The sequence below is a fragment of the Cavia porcellus genome, unplaced genomic scaffold, assembly GCF_034190915.1.
Source record: "Cavia porcellus strain 051 isolate PalLab524CR breed Dunkin Hartley unplaced genomic scaffold, mCavPor4.1 scaffold_23, whole genome shotgun sequence".
Lineage (NCBI taxonomy): Eukaryota > Metazoa > Chordata > Mammalia > Rodentia > Caviidae > Cavia > Cavia porcellus.
The window spans coordinates 32,776,385-32,795,907 of record NW_026947506.1 but is presented as its reverse complement, the minus strand read 5'-3'; the positions used below and the strand labels follow the sequence as shown (position 1 = coordinate 32,795,907).

The 19,523-nt window shown below is 53.2% G+C and overlaps 2 protein-coding genes across 9 annotated transcripts in view; both read left to right on the top strand.

Annotated features, from left to right (window-relative positions):
• Iqce (IQ motif containing E) overlaps positions 1-4,585 on the top strand; it is a 54,565-nt gene extending 49,980 nt beyond the window's left edge. For 4 of the 7 annotated variants that reach the window (XM_013152710.3, XM_003469911.5, XM_063234090.1 and 1 more), the window contains one exon: positions 908-4,585. In XM_013152710.3, coding sequence (XP_013008164.1) covers positions 908-1,035 — 128 coding nt within the window. In that variant the 3' untranslated portion in view covers positions 1,036-4,585. The remainder of the gene's footprint in view (positions 1-907) is intronic. The other 3 variants (XM_005003724.4, XM_005003723.4, XR_010042327.1) reach the window with 2 other exon arrangements.
• A 9,286-nt stretch (positions 4,586-13,871) lies between these two features.
• The window catches only part of Ttyh3 (tweety family member 3), a 30,358-nt gene continuing 24,706 nt past the window's right edge, over positions 13,872-19,523 (top strand). Inside the window, exon 1 of one of the 2 annotated variants that reach the window (XM_063234082.1) lies at positions 13,872-14,214. In XM_063234082.1, coding sequence (XP_063090152.1) covers positions 14,092-14,214 — 123 coding nt within the window. In that variant the 5' untranslated portion in view covers positions 13,872-14,091. The remainder of the gene's footprint in view (positions 14,215-19,523) is intronic. The other variant, XM_003470052.5, reaches the window with a different exon arrangement.

Genomic DNA, 19,523 nt, shown 5'->3' with positions numbered 1-19,523 from the left:
TGGCAAACATGAAGTTGTAAGTTCAATCTCCAGTATAAAACAAAACAAAAAAACCTTGAAAACATTTTTATTTCCAAGATTCCACTTTGATATTAATTTTCTTGAAAGTTAAAGAGAAACAACTGATGCACCTATATTGTCTGCTATGGGGCTGCCTTGTAATTGAACTCCTGTTAGGAACTCAGGTTGGGGTGAGTCTAGCTCTGCCCAGAAGCCATGGCAAAGCTGCTGTGTATTAACTGCCCTTCCTCAGGCCCAGCCCACCCCAAGAGGGCCATTGGAGTTGCTGCCCCATTGGGCTGGAGGTGGCACCTTATTCCAGTGTAAAGAAAGTAAGCTGGGTGTTGCTGTACCCTGCAATCTCAGCACCCCGAGATGCTGAAGAAGGAAGATGGCAAGTTTGAGCACAACCTGTGCAACTTAGCAACTGGTGCAAACCTATCTCAAAATAAAATAAGAAGGGCTGGTGATATAGCTCACCGGTCTTAGGTTCAATACCTGGTACTGCCAAGAAAAGAAAGAAAAAGAAGAAAATAGTGGCCACAGGGGAAGCTTACCACAGTCAGTGCCTAAGAACCACTGCACCTGGTCCTGCCACCTTTCTGCCCTGGCACACAGCCTGGGAGCCCTCCTTTGGCCATGTCTGGTTCTGACACACAAGTGGCTGCTGGCCTTGTCTGTGCTGGTGCCTGCTACTGGCCCAGATTCCTTTCCCAGTTGCTTTGATTTCAGGAAATAGCCAAACTGTTCCCAGCTGAGAGATCTGCAAGGGCTTTCTGGCAGGGTGTGTGTTGGTTCTGACTGCTGCCCCTGGGCTCAGTCCTAATCAAAACACTGGCCTTGCCTTTGGGAGCTGCTGATGGTGTGTGTCCATGCAGCCCTGACCAACATCTCTGGTTTATTTCAGCAGAGCCCTGTCTCCCGGGGCTGCAGCCAACAGTGCCCCAGCCTGTGGATGATGTCTACTCTGACGACTCTGATGACATTGTCATCGTGTCATCTCTGCCCACAAAGAAGAACCCCTCCCCATTCTAGGCCCCTAATCATTGTCTCCAAGTGATGATGGTCACCAGGGTGAAAGGACAAAGCAGCTCTAGAAGACATGGTAACGAAAACTGGGACTCTAGTGTCTCTTTTTGGGGAAGAACCATCCTAAACACCTTGGCTTTGCTTTGTTGTCGGTCCGAGGATTCCTGGAAGCCTGTATTTCAACCTTCAGGGGAGGCCACTCTTTCATATCACTCTCTTCATCTCCAGTCCATGTGGTGGCAACAAACACATCTGCCATGACCGATGGGCACCCACAGAGCTCTACAAAGACACATGCATTCCAGCAGTACACCACTTTACCTGGGCCCCCTGAGGAGCTACTTTTGCAGGAGCCAGCAGAGCACCACCTGTCCTCACCCTGTAACACCATGGCCATGCAGGGCTGACCTCACCCACTGGCCTAGCAGAAGCACACTGTGTCCCCACAGCCACCCCTCCCAGGGAAGGGTCTGGTTCGATTGGTCACTGGAGGGGTGGACACTGCAAAACCTGGGCAATGACCACAGAATAGCAGCACCCAGTTCCCTGGGCTTTAGCCTCTGGGCATCCCAACCTTGATGGGGATGGGAGCCAGGCGAGGAGATAGGCTGAAGTCTCAGGTAGGGCTGAGTTCCACTGTGGAGATAGGGACAGCTATCTACCCTTGATGAGCAGAGGCCCCCGCAGAGGCCCCCACAGCACGTGCTGGCCCCTTCAGCAACAGCATCTCCAGATGATGGTTGTGGAGCGCCTCTAAGGACGCCACAGCTTTGGCCTCTCTCCTGTCATGAGATGAGCCCCACATAGCCAAGATGAAAAGCTCCAGCTCAGCCTGGGTGTCAGGGGTGTCCAGGTGCAGGAGTAACCTAGGCATCCTCTGTAGAATCCCTGTGGATAGCCTGCCTCAGCTCCAGCACTTGGGATGCAGGAACTTCTCACCAATATCAGCCATGTCTGAGGACAGAGCTCATGTTAGAAAGCTCCTTCTGCAGTGTGCCCAGGGCTCTGTCCCTCAGGGATAGTTAAAGTTTCCAGAGCACCTATCCTGACAGCACCTTGAGCCTTTTCACCATGCAGCCTTTGCTATGCAGCTTGGGGTGGTCCAAGTTGGCACACAAGTTGCTGCCCAGCCCCTCTCTCCACCTAGCTCTGTGCCAGATAGAAAAACTGCAGGACCCTGGCTGTTGATATTCTGTGTGCTCTGTGGGCCACCCCATCCATTTCCTGCTCCCCACCCAACTGAGTGCTTCTCAGCTGATGGGGCCCTCTGTAGACCGCCTTCCTTTCACCCTTTGTGTCTCCTCCCTGGTGAGCCACACCATCCTTCAGAGCTTCAGAGCCACCCACTAAAATGCAAGAGGATAACACAGGTGGCCCCTGTGGCTGCACATTGGCCAGGGTAGGTCCTCGGTTCTATGTCTCGGCTGCTAGCAGAAGTCATTTCTGTGTTATAGTTCACCCCTCAGAACCGCAGCTCTAGTTCTATGTTAGGGGGTTGAGGGGAAATAGGGTGGGGAACATTCCCGCTTCAGGAGAAAATACAGGGAACAAGGCAGGTCTTCAGCTTGGGCAGTATCTGATACTGAGGCCACCTGTGCACATGACCTGCAGGGGCCTGACCAATAGGTAGAGCTAAGGACAAGATCCAGATTGGGCCCCGGACTTGTGTTTTCCAAGAAAATGCCCCCAAGCGTTGTAAATATGTATATATTTCTGCCTGCCTTTTTTGGTGGGACATTGCTAACCTATTAAAAGCAAACATTGTCTTGAAGCTACCTCAGTAAATGACAGTTCACAACAGTGTCTTTAGCTGATGTCCAGGGTTGGTTACTCAGGGCCCTCTGCTGGGACAGCTTGTCTGGCTGCTTTGTTGCAAAGTGACAGTGGCACAGAACCTGGTGGGCCAGGGTCTAGTGCATGGAGATGGGGGACTGGGGATGCTTCAGCAGAAGGGCCCAGGATGAACATAAATCTTATCCCATACTGTTGTTGCTCAATAAAATGGGCCCTTCTTCCTGTGTTTGGTCAGGAAGATGCTCGTGCCCACACCAGGTCTGGCCCCATGGATGGGGTGTGGCCTTAAAAGGTGACAAGGCAGACTGAAAGGGGCAGAGACCTCAACCTCACAGGTTAAGTGCAAAAGCTGGCCCAGGTACGTGCAGCTGTGGTGGGGGTGTCAAGTGCCATGTATCACTCAATCTGCCCTGATTTTGCTGCAACACCTCCACATCACCTTGAATTTAAAGAACAGTAGCAAAACTTTACCCTCTTTAATAGGTTGATGCGTAGTCCAACTTTGTTGTTTTCATGGTACCAGTGTTAAACCCAGGACCTTCATATTGAACTACATCTCTAGCCTTTTTTTTTAAATGAGACAAGATCTCACTAAATTGCTAAATTATCCAGGCTGGGCTTGCTATCCTCTTGCCTCAGCCTCCCAGAGTGCTGGGATTATAGTTGTGTGCCACCACACTTGCCTCATTCCAGGCCTTTTAAACAAGCACTAAGAGATGTGAAAATCTGCCAGCCCTGGCTTCACTGCATGGCAGCAGCCACAGCTTTACTCCTCACACTGCCAGCATGGAGACCTCTAGGAGAGGTGGTGGGCCCCTGGTGCCCCAACCCAGATCCGTGCTCCAAGGAAGTCCTGACTGGAGTCCTCCATGCATGCCCCAAGTTGCTGAAGAGGTTGGTTGGCTGAGGACCTGCTCCTGCAGGTCCAGCACACTTCCCTGAGACAGGGACGGAACACACGCCACAGGCCCAGGAGCAGGAGGGACTGTTGGGTCTCTTCTGAGGAGGCTAGACGACTGCAGAGGTGTACCCAGGCAGGACTGTGACCCTCTGCAGCCATTAGGATGCATTCATCCACCAGCTGCAGCTGAGGAGGAAGTGCAGGGAGCAGGCTAGTATAGCCAGGCAAGCCAGAAACACAAAGAAGCAGAAGCGAGGTGTGTGCATGCGCGTGGGCCACAAACCCTGTGGCCGGTGTTTCCAAGTGAGCTCTTCAGCAAGTTCCTGTGTCGGGGTGATCCCAGAAGGATGTGTGCGTTGGGAGAGGGCTTGAATGGTCTCCCTCAGAGAGGAGGGGCCAAAGGAAGCCACCAAGGCCACCATCGCCCCAAGGCTCTAGATAGGCAACCTGACCATGAGATTAGTAGGCAGGCCAGTTAGGGCTAAATTCCCAGGGCCCAGTGCCTGGTGCTTGGACAAAGTAACTTGATGTATTAGGGACTTTTTGTAGGCTAGGTCGGCTATGTTAGAGGGACTCTAGGTGAATGACCCTGCCTCTTTGTGCTGGCTGGGCTCTGTCTGATGAATGTCTATTTTTGTCTCCTGACAAGGGAAATGAGGACTGTTCTCACAATCCTTCGGATGAACCAAAACCTCCCCTGCAAAAAGACCAGTGGCATTTATTAAAGACAGTCCAACCAGCACAGATCTACCAAGATCAGTACAGCAGAGCTTTGCTTTGCTTTAAAGCTATAAATACCTTCTGTGGAAAGCACTATAACCTTTAAGATCTAAATAAAATTTCCATTATAACCTGTCTAAACTAATTGCAAATTCTTCCTCAGATGTTGGAAGCTGTGTTTGCTCTCGTGTGGTTCAGAGAATCACAGAGGACCAGAGAGTTGGCACAAACTTTGCCATGGCCTGAGTTGGCTGTGTCGCAAGGCTCCCACTTCCCCAAGTTCCCTGGGGCCTGCTGGCAGTGCCAGCACTGTGCTAACCACCTGTCAAATGCAAACCAGTCAAACCTTAAAAGCAAGAGAAATTACCTCCGGACACAGAAATGTGAAACTCAGGATGGCTCAGGAGGTCAGGTATGGTGGTGTACACCTGTAATCTCAGCACTCTCAGAGGCTGAGGCAGGAAGATCACAAGTTCAAGCATAGCCTGGGCAACTTAATGAGACCCAGTCTCAAAATCTTAAATTGCTAGGGATGTAGCTCAGTGTGAAGACCCTGGATTCAATCCCTAATACTGGGGGAGGAAAGTTAGGGCAGGTTGATCAGCTGGCCTTTGGCATTTTATGTTTCTATCTTGTACCTAATTCATACAAAATTTGTTGTTTTGGGTGGCTGAGCTAAGTCCTCAGTCCTCACACATGTATCTTTTAAAGGAACAGGTCTCTCATTCCTGTGCCACTTGTTCCTTGCCGTTGTAAAGACCAGTTGTTTTGCAGGTATTTGGATTGTCAGTTAATCTTTCCTTTCCATGACTGCTATGACTGTTGCCCCCCGCCCCCCTTGCCAGCCTGGTACTGGAACGCTGTTCCTGGGGCTTCAAGTGTCTGACTTTAGCCCTAGCATGGCATGGAGACGGAGCTGCTCTGCCATATCGGAACCCCTTATCCCTCTGAATTTCTGTTCCTGAGATATGAGAGAGCACTTGAGCATCAAGAATCAAAAATGAGCGCACATGAGTGAGGTTCTCCAACTGCTGTTTAATTTTTATTTCAGGAACAGGAAAAATTATTTAGGAACAAAACAGCAATGACAAGAGAAACACAAGGAGAGATTGAGAGGGGAGGAGAGAGGAGGGAAGGGGTAGCAGGAGCTGGTGTCTGGGTTTTTTTTTCTGTGATTCTTGCACAGACCAGGTGCCCAGTGGCTCCTCTCCACATGGCTGCCCTCCCTAAGTCCCTGAGTCCCACTGATCCTGGCTCACTTAAAGCCCAGCGGTGACTCGTATGTCGGCTGTTACCCCCTCACCCGTGAGGCACATGGCAAATGGCTCATGTGGAAACTTCTCACAGAAAAGCTGGTAGGGCCTGGAGGGGCTGTGAGAATGTAGCTTGGATGTTTCACCCCAGCCACAAGCCCACAGGCACCTGTGACTCTCCCAAGGGGCTCAGGCGGGCAGCAAAGCAAAGATGACCGCTGCTACATCTGGCAGGAGAAAGGAAAGAGGTAAGATCTATCCTGGAGCCTTGGGGCTAGGGAGCTAAGGAAAAGGTAAAGATGAGTGCCCAGACCCATTCCCACAGGAACCCGCCCATCTCTCCCACTAGTGCTCCTGGGAATTCTCTAGCTTAGTCTGGAAATAGCACCCCTCACCTTTTTTTTTTTTTTTTTTTTGCAGTCTTGGGGATTGAGACCAGGGCCTTCACACTGAGCCATGTCCTCAACTGTTTTTTTTTGTGGTGGCAGGGGGGAGGACAGGGTCTCAATCATTAAATTGCCCAGGTCAGGCTTGAACCTGCAATCCTCCTGCCTCAGCCTCCCAGCGTGCTTGCACCATCACACCTAGTGAGCATGCTTTAAACACTGAAATACTCCTGGTTCCCGCCAAGATAGTTTTTAAAGTGATATTCTTTGAAACCCTGGAGGGCATAGAAAAAAGAATGTCACCACCACCACCCTGCCACCATGGTTCTTTTGTGCCCTGCTCATGGATTTGGAATCTGAGCAGTGAGGGTGAGGACAGGTTGGCCTTTCTGCGTGGGCACCAACTAGTGGCCCTTGGCAAACACCTTGAGCCCTGGAGGCGGCCCTATTAGTGGGCACCCGCCAAGCAGCCTGGGTGAGGTTTCCATGGTGCCTTGTCCTTCACTGAATGAGGAGACCGGGTGCCCCTGAGCTACTTGCTAATTAAGCCCCAAACAGCCAGGATTCAAAGGAAGGGTCCCATGTGCCAAGGTTCTGGGGCCTCCTTCACAGGCCCAGCCTGGGGGCTTTCTTCCTCCCAGGCCTTCCCTTCCCAGGCCTCACTTCCAAGGGATGAAAGCTGAGAGGCCGCGTGGGCGGGGAGGGGCACAGCGCACAGAAACCGCACAAAACGCAGCTCAGCAGCCTCCTGCCCTTGCCTCCCAGCCTGCCTTCCTCCTGCACGGCCCCTGCTCCAGGCTGTTTTTCTACCACCCTTCCCTCCTGTTCTTTTGCCTCTCTGCATTTTGGATTGTCATCCTAGCCCTGGCACTCAGACTTATCTATTAATGGGGTGTCCCCAGGTTCCGCCCCCAATACCCTGTCCATCCCTGTAACTACCTGTTGGACGTTGCTGCATACATCTTTGGATCCCGTGTCCCAGCTCTGACTTGTCTGCCCCATCCCTGCTCCCTGTCCAGTGAGTGGCGTCACAAGTCACACAGGGGTCCCCACCAGAGACCTGGGGGTCACCCTTGTTTCTTCCCAACTCCCCAGCCTTCTCAGGGCCGCCAGATCTCACAGGGGCTTTCTCCTCAGTAGCGTTCAACTCTGTCCACAGCCAAGTGGGAGACCTGACCAGCCAGCCCCGGCCAGTTCTGACCCGAGTGTGGCAACCTCCTGACTGCTTGCTGCTGCCTGCCTCATCCTCCCTTCTCCTAAGGCCAACAGCGCCGTTCTTGTCCTGCCTCGGTGGGGTCCTCCTATTCTGACTGCTTATTACACTCAGCTGGCTTCTTCCCGGTGGTTATTTCTTTTCTAGAATGATACTTCTATTTTTAAAAAAGAGATGTTTTATATTTTTAAAAAACTATAGAGCCAGGTGCAGTGGGACATAACTCTAATCCCAGTACTTCTGGAGGCTGAGACAACAGGACGGCATGTTTTAGCCCAGCTTGGAGAATTTAGTGCTACTCTACCTAAAAATAAAAAGGTGATGTAGCTCAGTGTGAAAGGCATGGGTTCAATCTTCAGTATCACCAAAAAACAAAACAGACACAAAACATGCATAGACCTTTGGGACCTCCTGGGGAGCCATTGTCTAGCTGAGGGAAGGGCTCTGGCCTCAGATCAGATGAGGCTTTTTCCTGCCTGGGTTTCGAACAGAAAGTGCTTTCCTCAAGATTCCCCAAGAAGTCAAGGTCAAGGTCCCTGGGAGCAGGGCCAGTCTGCCTAGTCCGGAGCATCTCCACACCCCTCCTCCCTGTTTCCAGGAAGGAATCCAGCCATACTGTCCTCATGGGCACGTCTGTGATTTCCCAGGGCCTCAGGACAAAGTCCAAAGTCCTCTAGGACCAGGAAGGCCTGGGCATCTGCCCAGGGTGCTCCTGCCTCTTTCCCCAGGTAAGCCAGGCAGGCAGTATCGGGTTAACAGTTGGCAGTGACACGTGTAAGGTAGGCCTGCAGGCTTCTGGACTGGCATCATCTCAGCCACCCAGAGACAGCCAGTGTCACTGTTTACAGGTAAGAAAACAGGCTTGCCCAGGTCACCCATCAGGCTGGCCAGCCTCGACTCTTCTGCCTGTAGGTCCAGGGACCCCTTTTCCCTCACCATCCCTGCAGCCCAACCCCACAGGTTCATGGCCATTCTGGCCTTCTGAGACCCGCACCACACCCTTTCTGCTCCTCCACGGTCCCTGTATATGAGAAGCCTGGCTGGGCACTGTGGAAGAGCAGTGGAAATTACTCCATCTACTCTGCTTCCCCATCCCAGGCCTCTTCTCCTCCTACCCATCCTGGCTTGCAGCCCAGCTGTCCCCATTCTGGGAGGCCCTGGGATGCCTGAGCTCTCCTCCATGGGGGCTGCAGTGAGCACTGAGGGGCAAGTGGTCAGCATTCTCCAAGTCCTTCATTAGCCCAGAAGCCTTTGTTCTCTCCTGCCCTGGCTTCCCCCTTCTAAATGTAAATCCCACTCTCACCCCAGCTAGCAGCCTCTCCATGTTCTCATGGCTCCCAGGGCCCAGTCTGAACTTCCCAGCACGGCATGCAAGGTCCCCTATCCCACCTCTGTGTCCCTCCTGAGCTCAGTGCCCCCATGCAGCCCTACTGTGTCACCACCTCAGGGGCCTGTTTGCATCCCTCAGCTGTAAGAGCAGCCCCCAAAGGCCGCCACAGCCTGTAAACACAGGGCCAAGACAGCGTGCTCAAGAATTCCCCTCTACCTGAATAAGCAAGAGAAAGAGCAGCCCGTGGGAAGCACGGCAATATAAAACAAGGTAAACGCAGCAGAGGATGTAAGATACACTGCCGAGGAGTTACAGACGGATAACTCAGAGTCAGAAAGGACAGAAGATGTCTTGACACAAGTGTGGCTCTGTGCAATAGAACTTAGAACAGGAACACAACACAGAATTCAGATTTAAAACCAGTTTAAATTCAACATTCCAACAGTTCTTCACGTTCCCTTCTATTACATTCAAATAAAATGAAGTGTGCATTTTTAGTATATGTGCTGCTGAAGCGAACACTGGAATGTAATATTTTATAATAGTACATGTCCATCTCTGTTTACACTGCAGTAAAATTGTTATTGTATAGCACTGATCTGCTTATCCTCCTTTCCTCCCTTCCCTGTCTCTCATCTGTCTACCCACTGGGCTACCCGTTCCTTCATTCACTTACCCATTCACCCATCTGCCCATCTGCCCATCCATCCACCCATCCATCCATGCATATGCCCACCCTTCTTCCATCTATTCATATGTAAATACAGAGAGGTGTCAACAACGCTGCTCATCAAGTATCAACAATAGTTATGTCTGGGTTAGCAGTGGGAACACATGCCTGTCATCTTCATTCAGGAGGTTGTAACAGGAGGACTGAAATTTCAGGGCCAGTGTGGACTGTATAGTCAGTTCAAGGCCAGCTTGGATTATTTAGCAAAACCTTGCCTCAAAAATCACCCCTCACAAGGGAGCAGCAGGCTGAGCGGCAGTTGGGGCAGGGGCTATAGTGACTGCCCCACACCAGAGGGCATTGCTGTATCTCCTGATGGATGCCCGGGCTCTTTTCTGGTCATCAGTGTTCACACCAACCTTTGTTTACCTCCCATCGGATGCTGCCTTAGATTAGTGCAGGGCTCGAGGGAAGCTCTGAGTACGACACAGAGGGAGCTCTGGGGCTGGAAACAGTGTTCCTGATGACTCAGAGGCCCTGAAGATTTCCTGGTTCCCACTGGCTTTCTGGAAAGGTGAAGCTGTTGGCCAGGTGACTCCAGGGGAACAAGAGATGCTCATGTCATCTTTGGCCAGGGTTGTGTTTGGTTGACTTTGTGGCCTCTCGGGAACCCTGCTGGCTGGCATCTCTCCCAGCCTACAGAGCCACAGACCTGAATCCTCACAGCCAGATCGGAAGCAATGTTCCTGTGGCTTTTCTGCAGCTCAGTAACAGTAACCAGGTGTTGGTGGGGAGCTGGGCACTGGGTGGGCTGTGTGGCCTGAGTGTCATCCAGCCACATCTCAGCTGGCGCCAGGGGAGAAACTGGGCCTCTAGCTTTTTCCTCTCCCTGCCAATTCTCTTGAGCACTGTTTCCACAGAAAATGTGAACCTCGCTGGATGGGGTCCAAGCACGGGGAGTTCCATTGTTCTGGCTTCACCCCAGCATCTGGGGGCCTGGCCCAGTCTGGGCACGTGCAGCTGGCCTGGCCTTTCTCCCAGTGGCTACAGGTCTCGAGACAGCTATTCAGGAGCCTCAGCCATTCACTTCCTGGCTGGGGGACAGCCCCTGGGAACTCCTAGCCTGGACCGCCCCTCCCTCGCTCCAGATGCTTCTGCCAAATGTTTCCAACAGCTCAGCCCTCACAGATTTTCTCATTCCTGTGTTCCCCTCACTAGCCCTTACTTTCCTCAAAGGAAGAAAAGAGGGAGGAGTAAAGGAAGAAGGAGGGGCTGCAGAATAAGCTCTGATTTCTTAACTGGATGATGATTCTCAGGGCCTCCCAAACAATTGCAGAAGGTGAGTGTATTTGTCAAGTTCCTGTCACTAGGACAAAATACCCAACATCCCTAACTTAACAAAAGAAAGGCTTATTTCCTTTATAGTTCCAGTAGGTTCAATCTATCATTGGGTGGCTCCAAGGTGGAAGGGGCATGGTGCAAGGGAACGGAGAGGAAAGCTGCTCGCATGATGGAGGCCTTGAAGCAAAGAAAAAGGGAAGAACCAGAAACGAGACTAATCTTCCAGATCCTACCCTGGGGCCCTACTTGCAGCCAAGGCCTACCTCCTAACAGCATATTCAGCTATGAACACATCAATGGATAAATCTGCTGATGAGTACAGCAGCCCCATGATCCAACCACCTTCTCAAAGCCCACCTCTGAACATGAAAGTCTGGGGGAAGCTTCTAGATCTAAACCAGAATACTGGGCCTCATATGAAGCCTACCCTCCAGCCCCAGCTGTGCCAGGACAGGTGGGCAGGACAACCACTGCTCTGGCTGACGAGTGCCGGCCAAGAGTAGGGCGAGGTGGATGAGGCTTGCGGGACTGTCCTCTCCCCCAGGAACACTCTTTTGGTCTTTGCCCTGCTGGAGCTATGGCTGTCAGTCCCAGGGGCTTTTCTGTTCAGCTTTCCACTGCTGGACCGCACAGATTATGGGGCTGCCACTGCAGAGCATATGTTAGAGGTCTCTTTCTCTCCACCTTGGACACTTCTTATGATCATATTATCATTCTTCCTTCCAAACACATTGTATTAATATCGCCATTTTATTGCCAAGCACACTTCTCTGGGCAGCCCCATGCATTTCTCTAATTGCTGTAATGGTTCCACAAATGGATACCTTTAAACAGTAGAAATATAGTGTTTCACAGTTCTAGAGGCCAGACATCCAAGATCAAGACAGGCTCTGGAACAGAGACCTCTCGGACTTCTCCACACTTTCTAGCTCTAATCATCCTTAGTCTGGGAACACATGACTCCAGTCTCTGGTCCTATTGTCTAGAGGCCTCTTCTGAATCTCTGTATCTCCAAGTCTCTGTGTCCAAATTTCTTTTTATTAAAAAGATATTGCTTTTTAACAAATTGTTAATTTTAATTTTTTTTAGACAGGGTCTAAGGTCACCCAGCTGGGCTCGAACATGTAATCCTCTTGCCTCAGCCTCCAGAGTGCTGTGATTACATCCAGTTTGGGACTGCCACCACCCTAATCCTATGTGACCTATCTTAATTTGGTTAATCTGTTTCCAAATGAAGTCACAAATACCAGGAATTAAGACTTAAAAATCTCATTGGAGAACAGAATTTAACCCCATTACACCTGAGTTATCATTTCATATGATGGCTAGGCTTTCTGGCTTCAAAAAAAAAAAAGCCCAACTTTGTGAAGCTTCTGGAAACGCTGTGAGGAACTCCTGGATCCAAGGAGTTCCTCTTTAATCATGAGTTGTGGCAGAGCTGGGCTGTTGCTAGGGTACTGGAGTTGGGGCAAAGCAAAGATACAGGGGCTCTTTTGGGGGCCATGAGAGCTGCTGTTAATTAAGAGGGACCAGAAACTTCCCTGTCCATATGGATAGCCTCTGTTGCTGCTCATCCTGGAGCTGCAGAACCCTGAGGTCAGAATCAGTGGGGAGAGGCAGGGGACTACTGTCCCCATCGTGCAGGTGAAGGGACAGGCTAGGTGCCCAGAGTGGGTTGGACTTGGGGTAGGAGTACTGCCTAGTCTACCTGTTCACAGCCAGCAGTTACCTGGTGCCAGAGAAGAGTATTTACCTTGCCAGTTACCAACCTACTCCTAGCAGTGGCCTTGACCATGGGGGTAGAGGGACTTCATTCTGCCCTTCACTCCCAGCAGCCTTGGCTGCACTGGAGAAGAGAAGCCTGAGCCCAAATTCCCTGCTTCTCTGGACTTGCAGCCTTTAGGTAGTGAGAACAGTACTTTTTCTAAATTGGGCGGTGTCTCCACATTAGAGGGTGGAAATCATAGCCTTGCTTGCAAAGGCCTCATGCCCCAGGGCCTTATCACAGGAAAACGGGCATGTCGAGGCAGTCATAGGAGCGTAAGGACAGGCCTACTGGGTAGCCACTTCCCAGCCTGTCAGGCAGGCCTGTGTGCCCAAGGAGCTGGTCAAGCAAGGAACAGCAGACCAACAAATCAGGCTGAAAAGTTGTTTATCAGAACACAGCAGACCTGGTGCAAGGTCCCAGAGTGGTAGTGGGCCAAACCAGAAGGAGTTACCTCACACTTCCGGGGAGGAGATGGAGGCAGCCAGGGCTGGCACTTGCTGTTGGTCTATCCTTTGTTTCTGGCTGCTCTCAACTCCACTGTGTGTGTGTGTGTGTGTGTGTGTGTGTGTGTGTGTGTGTGTGTGTCTGTGTGTACACTGGGGACTGAACCCAGGGCTTTCTTATCTATTTTGAGACACAGTCTTGATAAGTTGGTAAACTGCCCAGACTTAGCTCAAACCTGCCATCCTCTTGCCTCAGCCTCCTAGGGTAGTTGGTTTAAAGATGTGCACCATCACTCCTGGGTCTCTTCTCCATTTGGGGGCTATCCTATAGGAAGCAAGCTGCACCATCAGCCTTCCCTTAGGTACCCAGCCTTGCTCTGGGCGCTCTACACTGACTGATGCACAGAGAAGTTAAATAACTTGCCCAAGAGCACACACCCATAGGTGATGAGCCAGTCTGCCCATCCTACATACAGGCCACTGGGTTCACTTGAGGAGTACTATGTATTGGCCTGCCAGCTAGCTGCTGGGTGAACGGTCCATGGCCTACAGGATAGACCCCCACAAATGTGCAATGGTCGAACCAAAGAGAGAAAACTGCACACTCAGCCAGATTCTGGCCTCCGGGGCCTCAGATAACCTCTGCACCAGTGTGGGTATGGAGGTTCTCGAGTCTTCCGGGGGCGCTATCCCTCACTCTCTAAATCAAGGGAGTGGGCGGAGCCTCTATTGGCGAGCCAATAAAGGGTTGGAGGCGGGATCTGCGTGTGGAAGGCGGGAGGGGGTCACTTGGATAGTGGGCAGGCGGAGGAATGCAGGGGCGGGGCAAATGGGGAAAAGACCAATGGAAATTCAGTAAATGCGAGAGGGCGCGCTGAAGGGCGGAATCAATGAGAGAACAGCGAATGGTAACTGGAATACAGGTTCGGTGGGCGGGGCGGGCGCGGGGCCGGACTTGTGGGAGCCAGGCCAATGGCAGCTCGGGGGCGGAGATGAGGACGGGCGGGGGCGCCGAGGGGGCGGTGGCGGCGGCGGCGAACAAAGAGGCGGCAGGAGCGGGTGGCCGAGCGGAGCCGATCGCAGCCGAGCCGATCGCAGCCGAGCCGGGCCGAGCCGGGCCGAGCCGGGCCGGGCTGGGCCCAGGAGCTCCTGGGCGATGCAGGCGTCCAGGTGGGGGTCGGTGGGTCCCTGAGACCCGTGCCCGGGCAGCAAAAAAGCCCGTGCGGCCGAGGCACCGGCCACCATGGCCGGGGTCAGCTACGCTGCACCTTGGTGGGTGAGCCTCTTGCATCGGCTGCCCCACTTCGATCTGCACTGGGAGGCCACCAGCAGCCGGTTCCGGCCCGAGGACGCCGACTACCAGCAGGTGACGCGCGCTCCTGGCCGCGGGGTCAGGCTCCGGGTCACGGCCCTTGCCCCTGAGACCTGGAAACCCCCAATCCCTTTCCTTCTGGAGTTCCCCTCTGGGCCCCTGATGCCCTCTTCGAGGGTCCCCCAGATTGTCTCTTCCCCTCCCATGTTACCAGATTCTCTGCTGGGTCCTCATGGGGCGTCTTTTGGCCTCATGTCCCGGTTTCCATCCGGGGCGGGGGCGGCCTGGCGCTTTTCTCCAGCAGAACCCCCTACCCATGGCCCCCAGAATAGAACCCAAGCCTGGGCACTGTCATTCCCTCTTGCCTCGGTGGGGAATCCCGTGACAGGCTGTTGGTGGGTGAGTACCCTGAGTGGACGCCAGCCCTCTGTGGCCGGTAATGACCCTCTGTTCTGTGGTCAGGCTGTGGGGTGTACATGCTGTCTTATGTGGCTATGGGACACCAGGCTCTGCCAGGCTGTGGGAGGGAGGTGCAGCGAGGTGGGCCTCAGTCTGAAAACTAGAAAGGGCAGACTTAAAGACAGTGGAGGCCCCTTGGGTTCCCTTTCTTTCCCTGTGGAGCCCTATGTTTGGCATCATGCCAAGTCTGGATGCCACCCCAGCCCCTAGCTGTCATTTGAGTGTAGGGCAGGGGGCAAGGCCAGGGGCATTTACTTCAGGATTCCAGACAAAGGTGAATGGTCACCCAGGGTGCATGTTAGGGTTTATGTCTGGTGATCACAGTGGAGTCTAGGTGGTATGGGAATCCAGTGTTTGGGGGCAAGTAGCACCTCCCCCCTCAGCTGTGTTCTCTCTGCCTCCTTTACTCAGAGGGCAACCGGAAGTGGAGGCTGAAGGCACCATGGGAAGTTTGCTGCCCTGCTCCCTTGCTTACCTGATCCCAGGTCCACCAGCTGATGGTGTTTCTAAGCAGATTAGAGAGGGGATGAAGGATTGGCCCTGGCATGCCCAGAGATGGCCTGAAGAGGTTTTTTGTGAACCTCTGGCCAAGGAGCTGTTGGGAGGAGGGACATACTTTTTCCATGCTTCCCAGAACAGTGGCCATGGGGTGATACTGTCTCTCCCCTCCCTGGAGGAGTGCTGCAGAAGCAGCATGAGCTTTGTTTGGAAAGTTCTTTGCCCCAAGGGTTGGACCCATTTGTCAGTTCTGAAAAGTCTGGAGGCCCTTGGGGCATCCTGGTGGCTGTTTCTTGCCCCTGGGGCATCCTGGTGGCTGTTTCCTGCAGCCCATGGACTGTTACCCGCTTGGACTGCACCCAGGGTTGAACTTACCCCCCTCAGCCTCCAGTGAGCCTGGATTCTAGCTTTCAAGGCAAGGATGGAGTGAGGGCAGTGATGCCTGCAGCCTATAGGGGCCCTGGTTTCTGCCCCCTTCTCTGCCCTGCTCTCTGTTCTGCTGTGGGAGGGCTCTGACTCACTTCTCTCTGAAGAGCAGAATTAGCCACTGAATAATTCACGGTGTGGAAACCAGTCTGTCTCCATCCCCCGCCGCCTCTGCTCCCTGTGTGGGGTGGTGGACGTGCATCCTGCCCCTGCCCTCTATGTGCTGGTGCTTGTAGGCTCTTGATCTCTTTGAGCTTTGCCACTTCTTGAAATCAGGGCTGCTGTGCCTTCGTTGCAGGGTTGCAGCAGGCACAGGTGGGAGGACCCCTTCCTGGGTGGGTGAGCAGTGGCTGGCTGTGGGCCTCATCTTGCCTTTCTGGTGAGGTGTTGCTAGTTATGGAAGTGGCTGCTGTGTCCCACTCAGGGTAGTGACCCCTTACTCGTCCTGTAGAAAGGCCAGAGGTTGGGGGTTGTGAGAAAAGCAGACCAGCCGCAGCCTTTTGCTGTCTCCTGCGCACACAGCCCACTGACAGGAACTGTGGTGAAGACCCCCAGGTCCCCTGCAGTGCCTGTGTGAGGCTGCCTTTCCCACTCTCTTTCAGATAGCTTGGACATCTGTCCTACACAGATTCTTTGAAAGTTGAGGCCCAGAGAGAAGACCTCCTCCAGGGAGCAAGGGCGAGGCCAGTGTCCCTGCTCCACTGGGACCCAGTCAGCCTAGGGTCCCATTGCCTGGTATGGGACCATGGAATTAGGAACTGATGGGGCTATTATTGGAGTACATGGAGCCCTGCTGGAACTGGGCCTTTGGCAGAGGAAGGCTGGGGTTGGCCTCCAACAATGTTAAGGTCTCTTGGAACTGAGAGTCTTGGGCCACTATATGTGCAAGTCCTTCATCCCAAGAAACTGACTCCTCTGGGTGACTCTGAGGGCCTGTGATGTTGCTGAGTGAATTCTATGCATGTGATGCCATTTAGGGGAGGGCAGGGGCTGGGAGAGGCCTCTGGGGTCTGCTCTATGAGGCTTCTCAACTTTGGCTCCCCTCAACGAGTGGCCCCCTGCAGTTGGGACATCCCCAGCTTCCTATACTACCTCAGTGGCTGCTGGGAGTACTAGGTCTCTTGGGGTGGGTGGGCACTCTTGGTACATGGAGAAGCCCAGGGGGGCAGGGCCTGATATGGCCAGTTGACCTGTCCTCTAGGTGAAAAGTCTTTTGATTGTCCAGACAGGGCCTGTCCTATAGTTTCCAGGCCTGGGTAGAAGGGAGCTTTGCTTAGGCTGAATATGGGTGCTGGGGGAAGGCATGCTGGGCCTGTGACTCAGTTCACTATGTGACCTTGAGTGGGCCACCCACCTATCTGGGCCTCATTGTGGGCCAGGGGTCTATTTCCTCATCTCCTGTGAATCTTTTGACCCAGCATGACCTTGTGTCTTCCACAGGGATCAAGTTCATGTTGGCTGCTTTCAGTCTTTCTCCATCTAGCTCACTATCTGCACTGGTTCAGGGCAGGCTGGAAGTTGAGAGGACTGTTAGGGCCAGTGGTGGAGTATGGCGGGGGATAGGTGTTAGCTACCTGCCATGGAGGCTTCTCGTGAGGCCACAACCCAGAGGCCCAGGGTTTGCCTGCCTCTTCCCTGATGCCTTGTCCATCCTGTGGCCTGTAGCAGTTCAGTGGCATAAACCAGATCTCCAGATAGACCTCAGTACTTGTCTCAGGCTTGCCCAGTGGATAGCCATTTCCTGTTAGAGCTCTTGAGTGCTCAGATACTTAGTAAGGACCCTAGAAAAAAGATGGATGTGGGGCTAGGGATTTAGCTCAGCGGCATAAGCACCTGCCTTGCAAGCAGGCGGTCGTGAGTTTGATCCCCGGTACCGATAAAAATGAAAAAGACAAAAAAAAAAAAAAAAAAGAAAGATGAACGTGGTGTGACCAGGCCACAGCAATAGCACATGCAAAGTCCCAGAGGCAGAGAAGCCTGAGCCTCAGTCCAGAGCAAGGAGAAGCCCTCAGGCCTGTGTGGTCAGGGGAACAGAAAATCCCAGGAGGAGGGCTAGGTATCTTGTGCTGGAGGTGTGTGGGCCCATACTGTGTTGGTTTGAATGGCCCTCAGGGGCAGCGATCTCCTAACAGCTTGGAATCAGCTCATAAGAGCACAGCCCTCGGTTTACAAGGTCAGCCGCAGGCCTTATCCGCTGGGCAGGGCTGGCTTCATTGTCATCTCCCCACCACTCAGGAAATGAGCTCTGGTTACAAAAGCAGTGTTATCGCCTGTCTTCCAGTTTATAGATGCAGTGCACGTTGGCAGGACATGCTGGGAAAAGAACCTCATGAAGACAAAGACACCCCTCCAGCCAGATTTTGTCTCTGGCGCGTGTCTGTGTGGGGTGGAAGTCACTAGACACCAGTCGAGTTGTGTACCTGCATGTCACCTGCTTTATAAACATGTGTCTTGAATATGTCCACGGCCCTGCGTGCACAGTGGTCCACAGTGCTGGGAAGGATTCTATGATTGCAAGTGGTAGAAGCCCAGTGTGGGTGGGAGTTGAGGGCTGGGCTTGGGAGTGCAGAGTGCAGAGTGGTCTTCTGCTGGGCCAGTTGGCTCTGACTGCAATGGGCAGTGCTGTCCCAGGAAAAGATTCAGTAAGCTCAGCAGAGCCTGGGTCTGCGTCACCTTGTGACCAGGGGCCATTCAGTCCACTCCCACAGGGGTTGGCTGCCACCAGGTATGGGGGAAATACTGTGTTCTGCCTTCATGTATGAACCAGTGGCTCTTGCTTTTGGAGACTCCAAGTTACATAGCCAATGCTGTCCTCGGGTTCTGTGGGAATCTGATCATTCCCTGTCAGAGAGGTGGGTGGCATTCTGGACCCCTTAGGAAGTTGTAGAGATGGATCTTCAAGAAATTGTCTGCTGAGTGTGTGGGGGAGGGGTCATTCTTTCCCAAGATGTTGGCTCCCTGCAGACCCAGCTTTAGCTGGCTCCTAGGGCCACTCCATTCTGTCTGGAGGGACCTGTGCCCACCTCTGGGCTCCTGTGGGCTTCCCGGGCCAGCCTCCTCCAGTCCTTCCTGATACCTTCTTCCTCCCTGACTCCACCAGAAATACAGGCCTATGCCCTGGACACTGAGACATCAGACACCTCCTCTGGCCATGGCCCTTCGTCACATTCTGGGGGACCAGATGTTCTTTGGCTTTGACCCTCAGCCCATAGCTACTCTGCACAAGGGATCATGCTGTGTGTTTCTATAGTACGTTTCTAGGGTAGTACAATGGTCCTGGGAGTGGGACACCTTTGCCCGTCTGTGAGCAAAGGCTGGGGTGCCTGCCCTGTAGACACAGACCAGTGTTCCTGCTCCAGCCCATCTCCTTCCCTCCCTGTGGACCATGCCTTTCCCAATAGGTAGTTCTTGGAAAGAGGAACTGATATTGCAGCCTGGAGGTAGGGATGAAGTAGAGAAGTACCCATGTAGCTACCAAGGGCCTGTGACAGCAGGTGGGCCAGGGCTTGGCAGTGGGACTCTAAAGGTTGGGTCTGCATCTCCTGGGATCTTGAGGGAGCCATACTACCCCTACTCAGCCAAGGTGCATGGGCCCTCAGGGAAGGCTGAGGACCTGGGGACTGGCCACCGGAGCCAACCTGATATGGCTTTGATGGGCATCCTGGGTGGGCATTGCATCACCTCAAGCCTGCAGTCCCTTGTGCTGCTAGAGGCAGGAATGAGATAACTTTCTAGAGGACATCCCAGAGCCAGGGTATAAAGTGGGGCCTGTCCAAGTCCTCACCAGCAGACACCCTGGCATCTTCCTGTTCCCTGGTATTTTTTGTGCTACAGACAGAGCTCAGAGGTCTGCTTTGGAGCTGGGTCCTCCAGCCTCCAGCCTGATGCCAGGGCCAGAATGGGCTGTGTTTGACAGCTGGCCACAGGCTGCTCTGGTTCTTGTCCAGAGATAGGGGAAGGCGTGTGCCCCCCTGTGCGAG